This window comes from Eubalaena glacialis, chromosome 15, assembly GCF_028564815.1.
Source record: "Eubalaena glacialis isolate mEubGla1 chromosome 15, mEubGla1.1.hap2.+ XY, whole genome shotgun sequence".
In the NCBI taxonomy this organism is placed as follows: Eukaryota; Metazoa; Chordata; class Mammalia; order Artiodactyla; family Balaenidae; genus Eubalaena; species Eubalaena glacialis.
In genome coordinates, this window is record NC_083730.1 from 88,452,192 (window position 1) to 88,472,713 (window position 20,522).

General features: G+C 54.2%; 1 protein-coding gene across 3 annotated transcripts in view; it reads left to right on the forward strand.

Moving 5' to 3' along the window:
• AACS (acetoacetyl-CoA synthetase) overlaps positions 1–20,522 on the forward strand; it is a 52,168-nt gene that overhangs the window by 8,541 nt on the left and 23,105 nt on the right. For all 3 annotated transcript variants that reach the window (XM_061169201.1, XM_061169203.1, XM_061169202.1), the window contains exons 5-8: positions 3,970–4,067; positions 12,257–12,371; positions 12,555–12,636; positions 16,609–16,756. In XM_061169201.1, the coding sequence (XP_061025184.1) occupies positions 3,970–4,067; positions 12,257–12,371; positions 12,555–12,636; positions 16,609–16,756 (443 nt within the window). The remainder of the gene's footprint in view (positions 1–3,969; positions 4,068–12,256; positions 12,372–12,554; positions 12,637–16,608; positions 16,757–20,522) is intronic.

Here is a 20,522-nt window from a genome sequence, read left to right on the forward strand (position 1 = left end):
ACTGATTTCCTCTGACCCACAGACGCTAGGGCAGGTGCCACCAGCCTGCCTGTTTCCCAGATGAAAAACTGAGGCCCAGAAGAGAAAAGTAAACTAACCATTTTTTTTTTTTTAATTTGGAAAGGATTTTATTAAAAGGGTGTTGATTTAAACACTATAGACAATTTCAGTCCATAAGGTCGTTAACTGAAAGTATGTGGATATGCTCAGCCTCTGGAGATAATAAATAGAGTTACTTTTTTTTGGCCGAGCCACTTGTGGGATCTTAGTTCCCCGACCAGGGATTGAACCTGGGCCCTCGGCAGTGAAAGCGCAGAGTCCTAACCACTCGACTGCCAGGAAATTCCCTGAGAGTTAGTGAGGCATGAAATTTGACAGCCAGGACGCTTCATCACACATCTGTTGAACGATGGATTGTAATTATTTGGTGCCGCGATATAGCAGCGTGCGCCTGGGCCCGAGTTTCCTGGTGCCTGGCTGGTGGCCCTAGGCCACACTGTTCCTTGGGATCCCCACCTGGGCCTCCTCGCTCAGTGCGGCTTCTCCCACTTAGTTCTTCCTGGTGAGGATTTGTTTAGCAGCATCCACTCCCTGGAGTCAGGAGACCTTCCCTCGGTGCCTGGCGCTACCTTTGGGCCTGTGAGTTTGGATGAGGACTTTCTCCTCCCTGGACCTCGAGTTTCTGCATCTTTAAACTGGGCAGCAGAGAGGCTGAGAGGCTTGTTATGCAGAGTCTCTCGTGGGCAGAGAAATTAGGTGGGCTTTCTTGCCCCTGCCCATCCACACGCACCCCGGAAGGGGCTGGTGACAATGACGGATGTGTCCGGGGCGGTTCCCAGTCTGGGTCCGGCTGGGGTTCTGTGTGCTTTTTGCTGCAGTGCTGGGGTCAGAGTTTAAATTGCTCCTTCCGGGATCAGGCATCAGATCTTATTCTTAAACCAAAGAAGAGGGCTTCTCTGTCCTCTGGCCACATGACTTCACTCGTGGCACCAACCCCAGTGGCATTGCTGGTGTCCGTCCCGTGCTTGGAGGCTCGCTGACCCCCGCTGCCTCCAGGGTGGGAACGAGAACCTGGAGCCGGGTCGGCGGCCCCGCGCGCTCGCTTCCTTCCCGCCTCCGCGCTCCCCTCCTGGCCCCTGTCCTACGAGTGTCCGGCAGAGCCTTTGTTGGGAAGCCGGCCACCGCCCCACCTGCCCCCAGCTCTGTCCCCAGATGGCCTCACTCAGGGAAGCCCCCTGGTTGCCCCTGAGCCAGGCCCTCCTGTTGGACCCTCTGTCTGTCGGCATCTTGTTTTCATTCTTCAAAGGATGCATCATTGGTAGTCATCTGTTTGGTTTTGTGATTATTTGAGCATCAGTCTCCTTTGTTTGGCTCTAAAACCCACGAGGCCTGGGGGTCTGGCTGCTGGGCTGCCCTCCCCACCTCCGGGGGCCATGGGACCAGGGCTGCAGGCCGGGACGTCAGCAGGAGAAGCCACCGGGCTTGTTGGCGTGACTGTGCCTCTCCCGGGGGACTCACTGCAAGTGGGCGCTTGGCGTGTGTTTGCAAAGAGGGCAGCCTTACCCTGTGTAAACCATGTGAAGGGGCCAGACCCCGAGTCTCCTTCTCAGATGATGGAGCTGGGCATGGAGCAACCTCTCGCTTTGTTACTTGACTGGAGAGGAATGAATAATAAAGGATGTGTAAGGGATGTGCCACATTATCGCCTGTCTCAGCCCTGGATGCAGTGTTCTCCTACAGATCCAAGGGTTTACCCTGGTTCATTGAGGTCTCTGCTCAGAAGCCGTCCGTGCTGTCCTGTGGAAAAATCCATCACCACTCTCTCTGCACCCCGCTTTATTTTCCTTTGTCACCTTACTGCCTCCTTGAAATCACAGGATTATTTGTGTGTGTGTGTGTGTGTGTGTGTGTGTGTGCATGTCTGTCCTCCAGTACCAGAGGATGGGGCTTTGTCTTCTGTTCACTGCTGCATCTCAGTCCGCGGGTACCTGGCGCATAGTAGGTGTATAATGAGTGTTTATTGGATGACTGCATGAGAGTGCTGGGTCAGAGCAGGCATTTTTGCGGTTGAAACCTCAGTATCTTGGGTTCTTCTTGGTCCAGTTTAATTTGTCTAGAAAAGGAATTCGAAATGTTCGTCTACCATCCAGTAATTTTTCTTCCCTCCAATTTTCATTTTTAAAAATCTCCCTTTGAAGCAAACGTTTCTTGAGAAGGAGAAACGGAGAGCAGGATATGCTGGGGCTCCCGCTTGGCCGTGCTTACTTGAGGGACGCCTGCTCCGTTGCCCTTGACTCCTCAGAATCAGGCTGGTGCTTGGTGACACCCCCCTTCTTGAGTGTCACATCTTGGATTCTAATTTGACCTGATCACAGTTACTAGGACAGGGGACTGTGTTTCCCAGATGAGAGCGCTAGGGAAGAGTGCAGAGGGGGATTGAATGGGGCGATGCTTGGAGGCCTTCAGAGATGCAGCTACAGCTGCTCAGGGCGCCGTTCCTCGTCTGTGAAGCGGGCATCTCCCGGCTGCGTGTCAGGCCCCACAGCCAGCAGGTCACCCAGCCTCCCTGGGTGGTGAGTCCCGCCCTGCTTGGGGCGATGGCACCGTGGAGACACCTTAGTACGCTCACAGCCAAGTCTCTTCTCGGCAGCTGACGTCCGTCAGCGGGCCTGCTGTGTGCCAGGGCTGGGCGGAGCCCGGGGGCCGTGTGAGCAATGCACGACCCCTGCCCCATGGGACACCCAGCAGGGGAGATGCAGTGAACCCAAAGAAACGAAGTACCCACCGCTGTGGTCAAGTAGGCAGTTCAGAACCATGGGAGGAGGGGCAGCGGGAGAGCCGTCCCGGGCACCACGGGGTGCTGGAGCCCAGAGGGCTTTTGTGTCACCCAGGGAGCCGTGCTCAGGGGAGGCCCTGGACCTTCCGCTCCCTGGTGCCTCGTGCACAAATCCTTTCCTCTGGAGCATTTAGGACGATCTGTTTAATTGATCGTAGTCTTCTCGTCCATAAAGAGTCTCTGCCTCTATTATCATAAAAGCCCAGAGGACTTCCCTGGAGGTCCAGTGGTTAAGACTCTGCTCTTCCACTGCAGGGGGCCCGGGTTCGATCCCTGGTCGGGGAACTAGGATCCCGCAGGCCGCGTGGTGTGGCCAAAAAAAAAAAAAAGCTCAGCTTCCTGCTAGATGGAGGGCTGAGTCCCTTGCAGGATTGTATATGTCTTGACTGCTCTGCTCAGTCTTCATTCCCCTGCAGCCTCTCCTTCCCTCCCTCCATCCAAACATCCACCCACCAGCCGGCCAGTAGACCAATATCTGCGGACCTTGATCGGCAGGGCATACCAAAAGGCATTTGGTAAAGCAGGGAGCAAGACAGGCAACGTCCCTGCCCTCATGGGAGAACCAGATACGCAGTTGCCAGTTACGATGATTATACTTAGGTGATTATTATGCTAGATCTGGTGAGGGAGAAATACGGTGTGCTTTGTGGGCGACTGGCCAGGGGACCTGAGTTCATGGGGTGGCCTTGGAGAAGGCTTCCCTGAGGGGGTTCCGTTTGCCTTCAGAGCTGAAGGATGAGTAGGGAAGGTTGGCGTGGGTGGAAGTGTCCAGGCAACGCAGGCAGCTTGTGCAAAGGCCCTGAGGCAGGGGGAGCTTAGAACTGAAGGGAGGCTGTTGTGACTGAGCCCAGAGTGGGAGGCGGAGCGGAGCGAGAAGAGGCCGGCATCGTGCAGGGATCCCTGATCAGAATGCGTTGGAGGGGGTGATGACGGGAAGTGGTCAGGCTGGCGGCAGCGATTGGGTCATCCGAGCAGGAGATGTCAAGGCGGGTGGGTTGGGCCTGGCCCTGCTCTGTGAGCCGCTCACAGCCAGCCCCTCTCCCCACTCCCACCGTGACTCTGGGAGGTGCTTTTGGAAGTCCGCGGCATCCTCAGACCCTGAACCAGGCTTTCTCCCTGTATCCCCTCCACAGGTTATTTACCCAACAGTGTGCACGCCGTGGAGGCCATGCTGGCGGCCACGAGCATTGGCGCCATCTGGAGCTCCACGTCCCCAGACTTCGGCGTGAACGTGAGTCGGGGTCCCCTCAAGTGCCCTGGGTGTGCGGCCCCCGCAGGGGAACATTCCGTGTGATTTCCCCATGACATCTTGGGTCGGGGTGTGGGCAGCCACGGGACAGGACTGGCAAGGCTGGGAGGAAACGGTGTCACTATGGCCTCCCGTCTCCCTGGCTGGTGCCTGGAGATCAGCAGGAGAGAAGGAGCCAGAAGTAGCTGAATCTCTCTTTAAGTCTAAAAGTAAACGATCCTTCCTTCCTTTCCAATATTCCTCTCGCCCAGCCGTGTGTATTGGCTGCGTTAGTGTGTGTGACACGCGACAGGCGGTGTTGTGAGTATCCAGCAGGAGATGCCCGGTCACGGCTCCTGTGACTTCATGACCACGTGAGGTTTTCTGATGTTTATCCTCTGCAGATTTGCTCGTGGAAGATTGGCTTACGGAAAATTTGCTCCATAATTGCCATTTCTGATCTCTTACTTTGGGGCTGAGCTTTGTGCTCTGTGCGGGAGGGTGGCGGGCCTCTTTATCCCCGTAGACCCCAAGGGCACCAGGGACCAGGGTGCGCCAGCTGCGGAGTGGCCCAGGTAGGGGCAGGAAGCACACACAGAGCCCCACCATGGGGAAGGAAGAAGCGGCAGAGTAGGACTTGCTGGGACCCCCCACTTCCTGATCAGGGACCTTTCCTGGTTGCAGAACCTTGGGGATGAGGGACCCTCAGGAGCCACGAGGCCAGGCCCGTTAGAGGACATGCCGGGCATCCACGTCCCTGACCGTTCTTCCTCTGCTCTGGGCGTGGCCCCTGTGCTGGGCACCGGTCAGTGCAGCCCAGGGGCTAAGGGCTGGCCTGGCTTTGCTGGCCGTGCATCCCTGGGTGAGTTATTTATCCTCACGTGCAAAGCAGGGGCATCAGGAAGAGAGAGTCTCATGATACGAGCATAGACTGCGTGGGCCTGTGATTGACGCGGGAGGATTGATACACTTAGGACACAGGTGCAGGGACGGCGCTGTTCCAGCTCTGGGCTCTGCAGTCCACGTGCCTTGTCCACAGGCTGGGCATTTTGGGTGTGAGCTTGATACTCAACCTCTGCCTTGAGGCTTGCTCTTCTGGAAAAGGTTTTCAAAGTATTTCTTTGCTTTTTTAAAATATTTATTTATTTATTTGGCTGCACCGGGTCTTAGTTGCGGCACGCGGGATCTTCGTTGTGGCACGCGCGATCTTTTTAGTTGCGGCATGCGGGATCTAGTTCCCTGACCAGGAATCGAACCTGGGCCCCCTGCATTGGGAACGCGAAGTCTTAACTGCTGGACCACCAGGGAGGTCTCTCAAGGTATTTCTCATCTCCCCGCACACCGTGCAGAGGAGGGACAGACGTGCTTCTGCGACACAGAGGCCTGGAGCAGTGAGGCGATTGGCTGAGGCCGGCCCTGGCCCCGTGGGATGAGGACTGGCCCCTGCTGAGTTCGGGGAGGGGGTGGTCACCCCAGACCTCACTGCTGGTGGCCGTGGTTGTGCCTCCTGAGGCTTTGCTGGGCCTCTCCCAGATCGCCTCCACCCCGGACCACCCAGGGCAGCCAGGACTGACCTGAGCCCAGAGCTCCAGGGGGCCTCTTGGTCCCCAAGGCCCTCTGTGAGGCCGTGTGAGCTGCTTGGGGCCAGGCCGTCCTCGGGGGGCCCTGGAGGGTTGGGACCCGCTCCCTGGGCACTGTTGCCCTCGGATCCCTCAGCAGACCTTGAGCTGTGCTGCCGGGAAGCGGTGAAGGAGCCTCGGGGCTGGAGAAGGCATGTGGCGTGGAGGTTACCAGCAGGCAGGCTCTTGCCTGGGTTTGAATCCGCCTCTGCCGCTTCCTGTCTCTGTGTCCTCGGGGACACACCGTAGGAGGGCTTGTGAGGACAGCACCATTGACACCCATCTAGGGTTGGGACAGCGCTCGACCTACCCCCCAAGCTCAGTGAATGTCAGCTGTTCCTAATGAGTAGGGAGTGGGCGTTTTCGAGTGAATTGGAACTTGTAAGCAGTTGTGATGTTGGAGAAGCATTGTGCAGCGTGGGGGCGTGGGCGTGGCCTTCTACGGCCCGAACGAAGCCCCTGCCCGAGGGCTTCACAGAGAGCAGAGCTCCTGGGTTGGCCTCGGATGGTGGGTCTGAGCCACCTGGTGCAGGGCGGGAGGCTCAGGGGACGGGCTGGAGCCCAGCCACCTCCTGCTTGCCTGTAGCATCAGCAGCTGGCCTTGACCCTGCGCCCATCCTTGTGGGTCTGTCTTGTGCAAAATGTCACCACCGCAGGCCACTCTGGCTGACTCTGGTCCCTGGTCCTGTTGTGTAGAGGATGCAGCCAGCGGGTGGCTCTGGAGTGGCATCCCTGGCGTTCCTTCCCTGGTTTGAGGCTGGTTCGTGTTTTCCGGGGTGGCGGCTCTCGCTGGAAGCACATGCGCACTAGGCGGCAGCCTGGCTCCGCCCCGGCCACGACCTTCAGCACAGTTGCTTGCGGGAGATCTTTGTGGGCGTGATGGCCTGAGCCGCAGGAGAGCCCTCTATTCGGTCAGAAAGTGACAGGGCCAAACGCCGTTCTGCTAAGATGCTTCGCTCTGCCCTGAGTTCTGGGAAGCGGTCCTCATTTTGCTGGGACCCTGGTGTAGAGCCAGAGGCAGGTAGCCATGTGCACGGTCCTTTGGAGTGATTGTTGAGCAGTGAATGACAGTTAATGTATCAGCCTGGTGCAGGGCCCCCGGCTGCTGGCACCACCTGCCAGCTCCCAAGGGTGAGCCCTCCTGGCCAGGAAGCCCTGGTCCGGGTCACGAGACACAGCGCTTGCTCACGTGGGCACCGGTACCTGTGTGCTAAGGACCTGGGACAAAGCAATGACTCCAGAGCCTCAGATGTCTTCTCTGTTCTTTTCCAGTAGCTAAAACCTGCAGGGAAGCATCTAGAGTTAATGACGAGGTGCGGCCTGGGGCGGGACAGAGGGGTCCCGGGGGCCCAGGACGGTCCTCTTCAGTGGTTTGCAAATCTCTGCTTTAGAAAGAGGCTCCTGGGACTTCCCTGGCGGTCCAGTGGTTGGGACTCTGAACTTCCACTGCAGGGGGCAGGGATTCGACGCCAGGTCGGGGAACTGAGACCCTGCATGCCATGCAGCCAAAAAGAAAAAAAAAGAAAGAGGCTCGTGTTCTTAATTTCCGACATCACCATTTTATACTTTAGATGGTCTCCCGGTTTCAGTAAAGGGTATGTTTCTGAAATTTGCGGTGAAACACGAATGTTTTTCCTACTTTGAATTGTTTGCTGCAAATCACTGAAGAATTTTCTCTATAATAAAGGGAAAATTGCCACTCTTGCAAATCCTGATTTTAATTATTTGGTTCTTTTACAATGGGGTCACATCATTACTGACTGTGAAGTAAGTTCTAGCCCCGTGGCACACGCGTGTGGGATGGTTACCAGGCAGTTTACAGGTATGGGGGCAGGGTCTCCATACATGTGGATTCACCTGCCCACAAATGCGGTGGTGACCTCCCCTCGCCTTGCCAGGCTGGTGATGAAAGGACCCCGTCTGTTGGCGGGCCGTGTGCCTGTCTGTGCAGGCTGCTCCAGGGAGGGGTGGGGACACCGCCTTTGCTCCAGGATGCTGGGGACCATTCCTCACTTCTCTTGAAGCCCCTTGGCTCTGCGTCTGCCCTGCCCCTGCCCCTCTCCTCACCGTGTGCCCCTTCCTCCACCTCTCCCACGTCTCCCACCCTATTTGCTTGGATTTCCCGCCCGCATTGGGCTCGTAGGCATCTCCAGGTGCGGGGCTGCTTGTTCTTTGGGTCCCCAACCTGCCAGCCTCACCAAGACCTCCAGGTTCTGTGTGCTTTGACGTTTGTTTTTTTCTGTGTTTCACTGTTTACCTTTGAGTGGGGGGCTTTTTCACAGACATCGGGGGAGTCCGACCTCTGATATCCACACATCTCAGAGGGCAGCCTGGAGCCCTCCCCCTCCCAGAGCCCTTTCAGGTCGCTGCACGCGTGTGTGTGTGTACACGTGCACACGTGTGCGTTTGTGCACATAAATAGGACAGCTGTTCTCGCACTGGGTGGCTGTCCACGTGATCCCGCATCGGCTGGGCTCTTGGTTTCAGGGCCTGACTGGTTGCTAAGCGTCGTATTTGGGTCAGCTGCACAATCACAGGTGTGTTCATTTCATCGTGACGTGAAAGCGGTTCTCGACTGAGCAGCCCTCTCTTGGACCAGAGCAGGCCAGCAGCTGGTTTCTGACGCTCAGAGATCCTGACCGGCTCTTGACCCGCCAGGAACATTGCCACCGTGTCGTGGGGTCTCCAGAGTCTTTCCATGGTGCCAAGTTCTGACCTCTGGTTGTGAAACACTTGTCGTCTTTGCTGTCTGTTCTCTCTCCCTGTGAGGAAGGGCCACCTCTGTGATGTCTGAGCCCCAGGTCACTGCTTTCTGGTCCTCCCACCTGTGTGGGCTAGCCCACCAGGAGGGACGCTGGGTGTCATGGAGAAATCTCTGCCGCCTTCCAGGGCTCTCCAGTCTGGCCTCATCCAGCTCCTCCCTGGCTCCAGGCTTTCTAGAAATTCTTTCCGTTCCCTGGGCCAGCTCCCCCTGCCCGGGGTTCTTCTCTTGGTGCCCTCTGATCGGAACGGCCTCCCCCTCCCGCCTGGCTGCCGAGGCTGCTCCCCTTGATGCCCCTGAGCAGAGGTGCTCTCCGGGGTCTTCCTGGGATGCGCTGGCGGTGGTTCTCGCATCCTCCTCCCGATTCAGTGTTCGGGGACCCCAGTCCTGGCTCTCTTCTGCCGCCCTTTGGTTCCCCGTCCCCAGGGCTAGTCTTTCCTTTGTGGAGTCAGCGCTGTGGTTAAGAGCATCAGCCCCCGTGGCACACCGAGCAGGCTGTAATTCCAGCTCTGCCACCGGCAGGTTGTGAAGCTTTGGGCAAATGACTTACCCTGGTCCTGTCTCACCAAGGATGTGGGGGCGATCACAGCCCCGCCCGCTCCTTGGGGCCTGACCTCAGATGTGTGAGTGCCCGTCACCAGCTGGAGAGGCGCACGTGAGCGAGCGCTCAGTGCATGTAGGGGTTTTTATTGGCAAAAACGTTCCTCCCAGCTAAAGCGCGGACTCTCTGTCCGTCTTAGAATCCTGGGGTCCAGGCATACTGTTTATTTTGCTGTGTCGAGTTTGTACATGGCCACCTTGCCGAACCCGGTTCTAATGGTTCTCCTGGCGGTTCTCACCGGCTTTTTTCGTAGCCCTTCCTATCGTGCGCTGTTTGGTTCCCTCCTGCCAGCTCCAGGCTCCTTGCTAGACGGGGGCGCCAGGAGAACGTGGAAGTCCGCGCACGGAAGCTAGTGTCTGTTCTTTACCAGGACTCTTTCTTTTTTTTTGTGGCTGCACTGTGGCATATGAGATCTTAATTCCTGATCAGGGATCGAATCCGTGCCCCCTGCAGTGGAAGCACCCAGAGTCCTTAATCGCTGGACCTCCAGGGAATTCCCACCAGGACTCTTATCTTTACCATCAAGAGTGATGTGTTTGCCATAGATTTCTGCGAGACACCATTTGTCAGTGAGGAAGTTTCCAGCTTATTAAAGCTTTTTGGGAGGAAAGCGTGTTGCATTTTATTGAAAGCTTTTAAGATAATCAAAAGATTTTTCCCCTTTAATCTGTTAGTGTAGTAAATTACATTGGTCTAATCTCTTTTTCGGTTTGTGTGTTCTCTGTCTCTTTCTGTCTTCTGTAATGGTTTATAGAAAAGGAATGTCCTAGTGTGTGAGGATTTGGTGGCACTTGCCTGCAGTTCTGTACCTCCCTGGTGTCTGTGTTAAGAGGTGACCTTTGGGGACTTCCCTGGTGGCACAGTGGTTAGGAATCCGCCTGCCAGTGCAAGGAACACGGGTTCGAGCCCTGGTCCGGGAAGATCCCACATGCCGCGGAGCATCTAAGCCCGTGCACCACAACTACTGAGCCTGCGCTCTAGAGCCCGCGAGCCACAGCTACTGAAGCCCGAGCACCTAGAGCCCGTGCACCGCAACAAGAGAAGCCACCATGATGAGAAGCCCGCCCGCCACAACTAGAGGGAGCCTGCGCGCAGCAATGAAGACCCAGCGCAGCCAATAAAAAAAGAAAAAAGAAGGGGGGGTAGACTTTTGACTGCTTTTTCTCCCGTGGTTATTGTCTCTTCAGGTGTTCTGCTGCTTCTTGAATCATTTTTGATAAATTTATATCTTCTTCGGGAATCATCCACTTCATCTGGCTTTCATGAATTTATTAACAAAATTGAACATAGTGCTTTGTCATTTATTATTCCCTCTTTCTGTAGTAAAGTGTGGTTTTCGATTTTGTATGGTTGTATGCCTCAGTTTATCCATCTGGAATATGGGAATAATAATTCTATGTCAGAGCATTAAGTGAGTGAATATTAATAAAGTGCCTTGGACAGTGCCTGATATGTAATAAGTACTATGTAAGTGTTAGCTAGAAATATCTGTCTTCTTGGTCAGATTTGTCAAGAGGCTTATTTTATTGATCTTTTTGGAAGAAAGATTTTGGTTTTATTGATCAAGTCCATCATTAATTTTCCCTTATGGCTTTAATTCCTTCCTTTCCCCCCTCCCTCCTTCCTTCCCTCCCTCCCTCCCTTCTTGCCTTCCTTCTTTTCATTTTCCTGGCTACCTAAACCATGGGTATAGTTCACTGAAAACAATTAGAAACTGGAAACAAAAACATTTATAATTGCTTTGCTTCAACCCCCCCCCGCCCCCCCCCCCACCTCGGCCCCCCCCTGCTCCGGAAAGATTATATGTTCCAAGGAGAAAGAACTCTGTTTGGTTGCCTGGCACAGTAGATGGAATAAACAAATCCTTCCTCCCCCTCTCCGCCCGCAGCTCTTCTCTGTTAATTCAGCTTCTGGTCTTGAAAATCCGACGGCATTGAAAATAGAATCAGTCCTTGAACCTTTAGCCCAGAGAGTCTCAAATTTTATTGTGCATTAGAATCGCCCGAAGCGCTTGTGAAAACACAGATTGCTGGGCCACCTCCAGACCTTCCAGTTCAGTAGGTCTGGGGCCCCGAGTGATGCTGTTGTCGCCAGGACCCCTCCGAGGGGCCCTGGCCTCCCCTTGTCTTAGGCATGTGCTTTGCTGACTCCTGGGAGCTCTGAGAAGCGGTGCCTGGCCCACTCCAGGCCAGTTAATTAGTTACCTAATGAGTTTAATTAATCGTCACGCCACAGGTGGCTCTAACCTGCAGCCAGGGTGGAGACCCTGCCCATCCGGTCCTCACACGGAGGTTCTGGCATCACTGCTGGTGCCCTTGGAGTAGCCCAGGCATTGACCTTGAGCCGCTGCATTGGACTGAGGGATTAGGAGTGCCATCTGGGTGATGCCTTCCAGGTGCTGTTCTTGTGGATGGAAATGGCTCCACCACGGTCTGCACTTGGCAGGCTGGGAGGGGAGCGGGAGGGGAGTCCATCCGAGAGGGCCTGTACCTGTCACCCTCGGTGTCACACGCAGGTCGTATCAGTGCATCGTGAGGTTGCGTGCGGCAGTTCGCAGCAGTTCCAGAAACAAGTGCCGCATGTGCACGGGGCGGGGGGGGTGCGCCTTCTCTCAGGGAGAGGGGTGTGCTCGGCGGGACGGTGATTCCATGTGTGGAGAGACAGACAGCTGGGCGTGGAGAGCCTGCTTTTTCTCATGGGGCTTGTTTACGAGTGTACACATTTGTCAGTTCGTGCATTTGCTTGGCAAGAAGTATCATTCGGGGGATTCAGGTACCTCTTTGATTGAAGATTAAAGGAGGGCCTAAATATGGCACCACTTTGCATACAGAGCTGCCTTCTGGGAAGGTGAGTCTTCACTTACATATGCCAGAGGCGCTGTGTTGGGAGGCTCTTGCTGCAAAAAGGGGGATCTCTGTGGTCGTGCAAATACTCACCCTGTGTTTTCCCATTTGATAGACTCAGTGTATGTCTGTAAGTCCGTCCGGTGTTTCTTTGTACCGATGCTTTCTTTGAAGTGATGATGCTGGCTCGGGTGCCTGTCCCGTTTGCTTGGCTGTCTTTCTTGGCCCCTGGGTGACGGGGACGCAGGGACGTGGCTAGTGCGCTGGGCACGCTGCTTTTTCTTTCCCTGGAGATGCAGCCGTCCCGTTGGCTGCTGGAGGATTTTGCCTTTTGGATGAACAATGACGACTCTTTCCTTCCACTCTAGGGCGTTCTGGACCGGTTTTCTCAGATTCAGCCAAAGCTCATCTTCTCCGTGGAGGCCGTCGTGTACAATGGCAAAGAGCACGACCACATAGACAAGCTGCAGCAGGTCGTTAAAGGTGCGTGGGCTGGCGTGGGGGGCAGGGGGCGGGGGTGAGAGCCCCCCGGGGTCCCAAGAGCCCTGCAACAACGGAGCAGTCTCAGTCCTAGGTTGTGTTACGTTTCAGCAAAAAAGAAAAAGATTAGCGACTAGGGATGTTGTGTCCTGTAAGCTTGTGTTTTCTCCTCCCCGCTGCTTTCAGGACTCGCAGACCTGAAAAAAGTGGTGGTGATTCCTTACGTTTCCTCCAGAGAGAAGATAGACATTTCCAAGATTCCGAATAGGTAAGCCAGCCGCCTGCTGGTCACTGGTTGCATGTGAAACCCACTCAGAGTCCCACCGGGCTGCAGGTTCTGTGGATCTTTGCACCTGGAGTTGGAGTGTTTTAGAGGTGCAAGATGTCTTAGTTAGAAATCGTCCTTCTGTAGCTGGGGACCCGAGGGCCCCAGGGGGAATCCCTTGGGGCCACGTGGTAACTTAGTGGCAGAACAGAGACTGTCCCAGGCATCCTAACTCATCCTGTCTCGTGCCCCTTGGAAGTGGTGGGCTTGGATGGGGCCGGGCTGGCTCCCTGGATTGGCCACAGCAGTGCTGAACGGCGACTAATGTGTATCCACAGGTGCATGTGTGTGTGGATGTGCGTATGTGCGCACACACACGTACACCTCTGTGTATGTGGTTCATATGTATGTATCTTTGTATGCATGTATGTATACACACATGCATCCACACAAAGGTATACACATACATAATATGGTTTTTTATTTTTTTCATTTTAAAACCTATTTTTTTAAAAAATTAATTAATTAATTTATTTATTTTTGGCTGTGTTGGGTCTTCATTTCTGTGCGAGGGCTTTCTCTAGTTGTGGCAAGTGGGGGGCCACTCTTCATCGCGGTGCGCGGGCCTCTCACTGTCGCGGCCTCTCTCGTTGCGGAGCTCAGGCTCCAGACGCGCGGGCTCAGTAATTGTGGCTCACGGGCCCAGTTGCTCCGCGGCATGTGGGATCTTCCCAGACGAGGGCTTGAACCCGTGTCCTCTGCATTAGCAGGCAGATTCTCAACCACTGCGCCACCAGGGAAGCCCTAAAACCTATTTTTTGTTGCCATTGCTAATGGCATCTTCCTCTGCTTTTCTGACATTTATAAGCCAATAGACCACAGGCCTTGACGTGGAATAGAATGGTGAGCACCTTAATTCTGCACAGAAGTTAAGAAAATGGATTATGATTTGGTCCAAGTTGAGATTCTTCCCAAAGTTCTTGTTGTTATACACCTTTCATCTCTCTTTAAGCCATCATAGAGGAGAGAGTTCTGAGATCAGGCGTGTTTACCTGTGCAGGTAAACCTGTCCATTTAGCCTGGCGTCTGGGCTGCAGGCAGGAGTCTCTGAGTGGCCTCAGGCCCCATGAGAAGCAGCGGCAGAGCCGCGGGTGGGGATCCTGTGTGTGCCTTTGGGGGGAGGGAGGGGGGAGGAGGCCTTGCTATTCAGGCAGCCGGGGTGGACGCGTGGCTGAGCGGTTCTCTGCAGGTGCCCTCTCGGGGGCACTGAGAGGGCTAAAGCTCATGTGCTGTTCCCCAAGTTTCCAGTCGAGCTGGGGGGACAAGACACACCTGCAGGAAGGGGGAGCTGTGACCACTCGGCCCAGCAGACACAGCCATGCTCACTGAGTTGGGGGACAGGAAGTGCCCAGGAGGTGAGAGAAGGGCGTGGTTGCTTCTCTTTGGGGCCTGGGGGAGGTGACACCTGAGGGACCTTGAGAGGTGAGCAGGGTCTGGGGACAGCTGCAGTACCAGGGTTCCAGAGGCTGAAGGGAGCTGCAGCAAAGTGACTGTTCCCTTAAGGCCATGGTCTCGAGCCACACTGCTCGGGTCAGATCTCAGCTGTGTGGCCCTGGGCCAGTGATCAACCTCTCTGTCCCTTGTTTTCCCCGACTGTAGAACGGGGATAACTACCTTCCTCGCAGGCTTAGCAGTGTGCATGAAGCTAGCTCTCAGTAACGTCGTCTGTCATTATGGGCAGGTGACAGCTGCAGGCCAGAGTGGGCTGTGTCCTCTGGAGCATCCGGGTCAGGATGTGCAGGTCCTTACAGGCAGGCCCGGGGGCTTGGACTGTCCCCTAGACTGTGGGAACCCTGCCGACCTTGATAAATTACACCCCCGCCGTGAATATAGCTCCCCTGGTTTTATTGATGGGGCCGTATGCACAAAGGCCAGGAGGAAAACAGGACGGTTTGCTGGCCCCGCGGTGGCCCGCGTTTATTTTTCTGAATGTGTTTATTGGTGATTGATAGAAAATGAGAGCATCCAGAAGTAACATTAATCACTTTGTTTAACTTCGGGCAGTGCGGAGAGCTCCACAGCCCCCGTCCCCCCGGGAAGCAGGCCCCCAGCGCTCTCCAGCCTTTGATTGCTGGGTGCCGCAGATAAACCGAAAGCACATCTGCGCCTCTGTGGGGGGCCTGCCCTTTGGGCTTTTCCTTTTTAGAAGAAGCAACAGAAGTAATCGCTATTTACTGTGATTTATAGACCGATGGAAAGAAAACGTTTTTCTCTGTGTGGAGCATCCGATTCGATTGGGCCCTTTGTGTAAATGGGATTTGGATGGGAGGTGGAGGCGGAATGGGGCTTTCATTGGCTGGAAGGTTCCATAGTGAATAATCTTCCTGACACTCTGGAGAGGAAGGGTCTGCTTGTTTACCGCTCAGAATTATTTGGGGTGCCCGTTTCAAATGGCCGCACCTCCCCCAGGAGACATCCTCATCTTTTTTTTTTTATGTATTTATTTATTTATTTTGGCTGTGCTGGGTCTTAGATGCAGTGTGTGGGATCTTCGTTGAGGCATTTGGGATCTTTCAGTTGCGGCATGCATGCGGGATCTAGTTCCCCGACCAGGGATCGAACGCAGGCCCCCTGCATTGGGAGTGCGGAGTCTTACCCACTGGACCACCAGGGAAGTCCCACATCCTCATCTTTAAGGGTGCCTTTCCATGCAAGACAGCACACTTCTTCACTTTCGTGTGCATCCGTTTGTATTTCAGAGTAATTCTCCTTGGCAATTTGCTGCAGGCCGAGTTTAACTGACTTCTCCCCCTTCCTTGAAAGAAAGTTCCATTTGACAAAATGGTAGTTTCGATTTTTTCCCTTTCTTCTCCCTTCTAAACCAGTGGAGGAACAGGACCGGGGTTTTGGAATCGATGTTTCCGCCGATCTCAGAATAGAGAAACCACGTCTCTCCCAAGGTGGCTTTGTGGCAACCGCTACCCTGTTTCTGCTCAGAAAACAGCCCCTTCGGCGGTTCTTGGTGACATGCAGTGGCGCTTTACGGCAGCTTTGGGGGCAGGGTAGGGGCAGGCTGTTTAGGCTGGAGCCGATAGCTGGGCTTAATTCTATTTGTTCCTGGACAGATATTTGCATCTGGCCATTGTAAACCTCAGGATACAGGAAAATAGTGAGAACAATTGCCCCGCAGGTTTTCTGTCACAGAAACTCTCGAGTTGGGACCTTGGCACCACTTTCTGGCTGTGCCCTTCAGGTGTCAGAAGAGCTTACAACCCGGCACCTCCTCCCCTCCCTTCTCCTGGGGGGAAGGGGAAGGATTCAGGCTCCCTGGACTCCAGCTTGCCTTTGGGGAACCTGGGGAAACCAGGCATCTGCTAATCAGACAGTTAGTAGCAAACAGGAGGTGCTCCTGGGCTCCGAGGACTTGAGCATCACTTCAGACCCCCTCCGCAGAGTCTGCATACAAACAGCCAATGTGTTAGTTGCAAGAGATCCTTCTCCACAGTGTTTATTAAAGCGCTTAGATCCTCTGGAGAGACAGCCCTTGGCCCCATCAGCGGTGCTAATAAAGCAACCGGAAATTTTCGGGACTTCCCTGGTGGTCCAGTGGGTAAGACTCCGAGCTCCCAATGCAGGGGGCCCGGGTTTGATTCCTGGTCGGGGAACTAGATCCCGCATGCCTGCCGCAACTAAGACCCGGAGCAGCCAAAATAAATAAATAAATGTTAAAAAAAAGAAAAAGCAACCGGAAATTTTCACTCAGTTACTTTTTATTCAATTAGCATGAATCCATGCCCCGACTTCTCCCTTCTCTCTTGGGAAGCTTCCAGACAAGGCAGGTCCCTGGAATCTAGGTCATCACCCAGGTAGACGTGGAGGGGGACGAACGGGAGGACTCGACAGATTTCCACACCCCCGCCCCACCAGGCGTTCTAGAACCTTCACCGTTTGTCTCTTGCGCCTTTTTGCCCACAGCGTGTTCCTGGAGGACTTCCTGGCCACCGGGCAAGGTGCGCAAGCCCCCCAGCTGGAGTTTGAGCAGCTGCCCTTCAGCCACCCGCTCTTCATCATGTTTTCGTCGGGCACGACCGGAGCGCCCAAGTGCATGGTGCACTCGGCCGGGGTAGGTCTGCACCCCGTCCCTGCCTGGGGGCTTCCTGCTGGCTAGGGCGGCACCCCGTCCCCGCTCTCCAGGTGGGGTGCTGCGCCGAGATCCGGCCTCGAGCCGGGCGGTGGGGGGCTGCTGCCCCAGCTGCTGTGGCCCCGTCGCCACGGGGTACCGGGACTCCACAGCGCCACCAGGGCAAGGCCTGCGCCGGGCGAGCCGGTGACAGTCATGCTGCACGCCATGACCCCTTAGGGTATTGTGAGTCCAACAGATGGGCCCTGCCCACATTTTATTTTATTTATTTATTTTTTAATTAATTTTTCTTGGAGTAGAGTTGCTTTACAATGTTGTGTTAGTTTCTGCTGTACAGCAATGTGAATCAGCTATGCATATATCCCCTCTCTTTTGGATTTCCTTCGCATTTAGGTCACCACAGTGCACTGAGTAGAGTTCCCTGTGCTTTACAGTAGGTTCTCATCAGTTATCTATTTTATACATAGTATCAATAGTGTATGTGTGTCAGTCCCAATCTCCCAATTCCTCCCACCCCCCCCTTTCCCCCTTGGTGTCCATACATTTGTTCTCTATGTCTGTGTCTCTATTTCTGCTTTGCGAACAAGATCATCTATACTATTTTTCTAGATTCCACATATGTGCGTTAATATACGATATTTGTTTTTCTCTTTGTGCCTTACTTCACTCTGTATGACAGTCTTTAGGTCCATCCACGTCTCTACAAATGACCCAATCATTCCTTTTTATGGCCTAGTAATATTCTATTGTGTATATGTACCACATCTTCTTTATCCGTTCGTCTATCGATGGGCATTTAGGTTGCTTCCATGTCCTGGCTATTGTAAATAGTGCTGCAGTGAACATTGGGGTGCATGTGTCTTTTTGAATTATGGTTTTCTCAGGGTATATGCCCAGTAGTGGGATTGCTGGGTCGTATGGTAGTTCTATTTTTAGTTTTTTAAGGAACGTCCATACTGTTCTCTACAGTGGCTGTATTAATTTACATTCCCACCAACAGTGCAGAAGGGTTCCCTTTTCTCCACGCCCTCTCCAGCATTTATTGTTTGTAGATTTTGTGGTGATCACCATTATGACCATGTGAGGTGATAACCTCGTTGTAGTTTTGATTTGCATTTCTCTAATTAGTGATGGTGAACATCTTTTCATGTTTTTTTTTTGGCCATCTGCCGGCATTTTAAACAGAAGGAAACAGGTTACGTGAGAATAGAAAATATCAGCGCATCAAGGGTCATGAGAGGTGTTGGTGTGGTTTCTCAAAACTGTCATGTAAGCGCGGGTATGGACGGTGCACCTGCCGGGCGGCGTCGCAAAACTTCTGTCTGACCGTGGGCTGGGGTCAAAAAGTTTGAAAGCCGCCGGGTTATGTTATAAAGTGCGGTTAACCGAGGGAGGACTTACTGTGCTGTGTCAGTCAGCTCGGGCTGCTGTAGCAAAATAGCACGGACTGGGGGGTCTTAAACAACGAAGATTTACTTCCTTGCGGCTCTGGAGGCTGGGTGTCCAAGACTGGAGTGTGGGCAGGGTTGGTTCCCCCGGAGCCTCTGTCATCGGCTCGCAGGGGCCGCCTTCTCGCTGTGTCCTCACGTGCTCTTTCCTCTCGGCACGCGCATTCGCGGCATCTCTTTGGGGTCTAATCTTCCTCTCTTCGTAAGGACACCCATCGCGGTGGACGCGCGCCCACCCTAAGGCCTCGTTTTAGCCTCCTCCCCTCGTGGAGGCCCAAGGCTTATCTGAGTGGAGAAACCTCACATTGCCAAACAGCCTTCTAGCTATCGCTTGGCCACGGGGCGGTATTTGAACGTGAAATATAAAATTTCTCTTATTCCAGCTCATTTAGCTTTTACAGCTGTTCTCTGCTAGAACATCTAGAAGCTGTTTGAACCCCTGCCGTAGAATCACTCTAACGCCTTATACAGCTCTTTACACAGTGTTTTCATCAGAACGTGGAAAGGAGTTAACACAACTTTGTCATTACCTGGATTTGGATCCAGGGGAGATCCGATGGCAGGTTAGGAATTATAACCGCCAGGTACACACGAGCCTGTTCACAAGCAGTGGGTGACTTCTCCGGAACCACGGAGTGGCAGGGAGGGGACACCGGGGGCCAAAGGCTTGATTTCTGGAAGCAACGCTGACCGAGCCGAGCGGCCTCTCTGTAGGAGCGAGTTCTTGTTGCGCACCATCCTGCTTTATCACACTGAGTCGGGCGTGTTCAGGGCCTAAGGTGTGCCTGCTGGCCTCGTGCTTTGCCTGGAGGGGGAGCCCTGGTGTGCCTGGTCGGAGGCCCGATATCCGGCCGCAGAGTGTTTTTAGAAACCTTGCAGGCGAGGGCGTTGGGGGTGTGTGTGTGCGAAAACAGCACATTTTAGGAAAAACTGAAATGCCCAACTGTACTTTTATTTTTAGTGCTCTTTGCCTAGTGAATGTCCCTTTTTTAGGAGTGGAACATAAAAATGTATTAGATAAAATGTAGTTTGCTCATAAAATCATCGTGCTTGGTATATTTAGAATATGGAAAAGTCAGGAAAAATTATATTAATTCTGGCTTCGCTGGGCTCTTGCATCTCCAGAGAAGTGACTGAGCATCTTGCCTGTTTTCAAGAGTTATCTTGAGAGGAAACTTGAAAACAGCACGGTGGGACTGCCGACAGCGCCCCTGGGGCTGGCAGCAGGGGCAGGGTTGGGTTGGGAGGTTGTGATCCTTGTTTGCTGTTTTGTGTTTTCTAAGCCCACAAAAGAGCCCAGAAAACAGCTTCCCTCTTCCTTCTTTTAAATTACTCTTCTTGCTTGAGATCCAGAAACCACGCTGCTTCTACTTCCTGACGCTCAGGGAAAGCATTCAGACTTGCCATAAATATTTAGAAATTAAGGGACGCGCTGTTGACGCGACTCGTTAAGGTTCATACGGAGAGAAGCAAAGGAGAGTTTTGTGCCATCGAGAGAGTGAGGGTACTGAGCCGGTGAGTGCGTGGCGGGTTATGAATAGGCCGGGCTGACAGAGGCAGACGGTACAGGCGAAGGTGCAGTAAAGGCCAATCTAAGTGAAAAGGGAAATGGGAGGGGGATTTGCCGCGGGTTCCTGTAATCCAGGAGCTCCCCGTCCTTTCTGTGGATTTGCCACGTGAACACTTAGTGTTCATCGAAAGGGTTTCTGACATGTTTGTTGTCCCCACGTGGTCGCCCGCCGACTCTGAGCGAGAGCGGTGTGCGTTGAGGGACTTCCCGCGGAAGCCCGTGACTGTCCTGGGTGGGCGCGGGCATGCTGTCCCTGACCCCGCAGTGCACGCACGGTGAAGCCACCGGGCTCTTGGCTCCCGCGCACAGACCCAGGGGGGCCTTGGGGAACCCTCAGAAGGGGCTCTCCCTCCCAGCAGCCTTTCTACCGCTGTCTCTCCCACCCCCGTGTGGTTCCGCCCCCAGGGCAGGCGTCCCCGCTGCGGGCCTGGTGACGGGGTGCCATCCAGGACAGACTCGGGAATAGGAGTGCTGGCTCTTGAGTTAGAGAATTTGTTGGGTAGGATTGTTTCTGTTGAGCTTTGAAAGGGATCATCTCCTACTGGCTTGTTTTTTATTCCCCTTGGGTACAGTGAGGGTCATCAAGGCTGGTTGTAATACGTGGGTCCTGGTAGTTCCTAAACAACCAAGGCCACCGTTGCCGTCAGCCAGCACCTCCCGTCTGTGGCCACACTGAGCGCAGTGGTCAGGTCTTTTCAGGGGCTTCGGAGGGGCCGCGTCCCTGATCTAG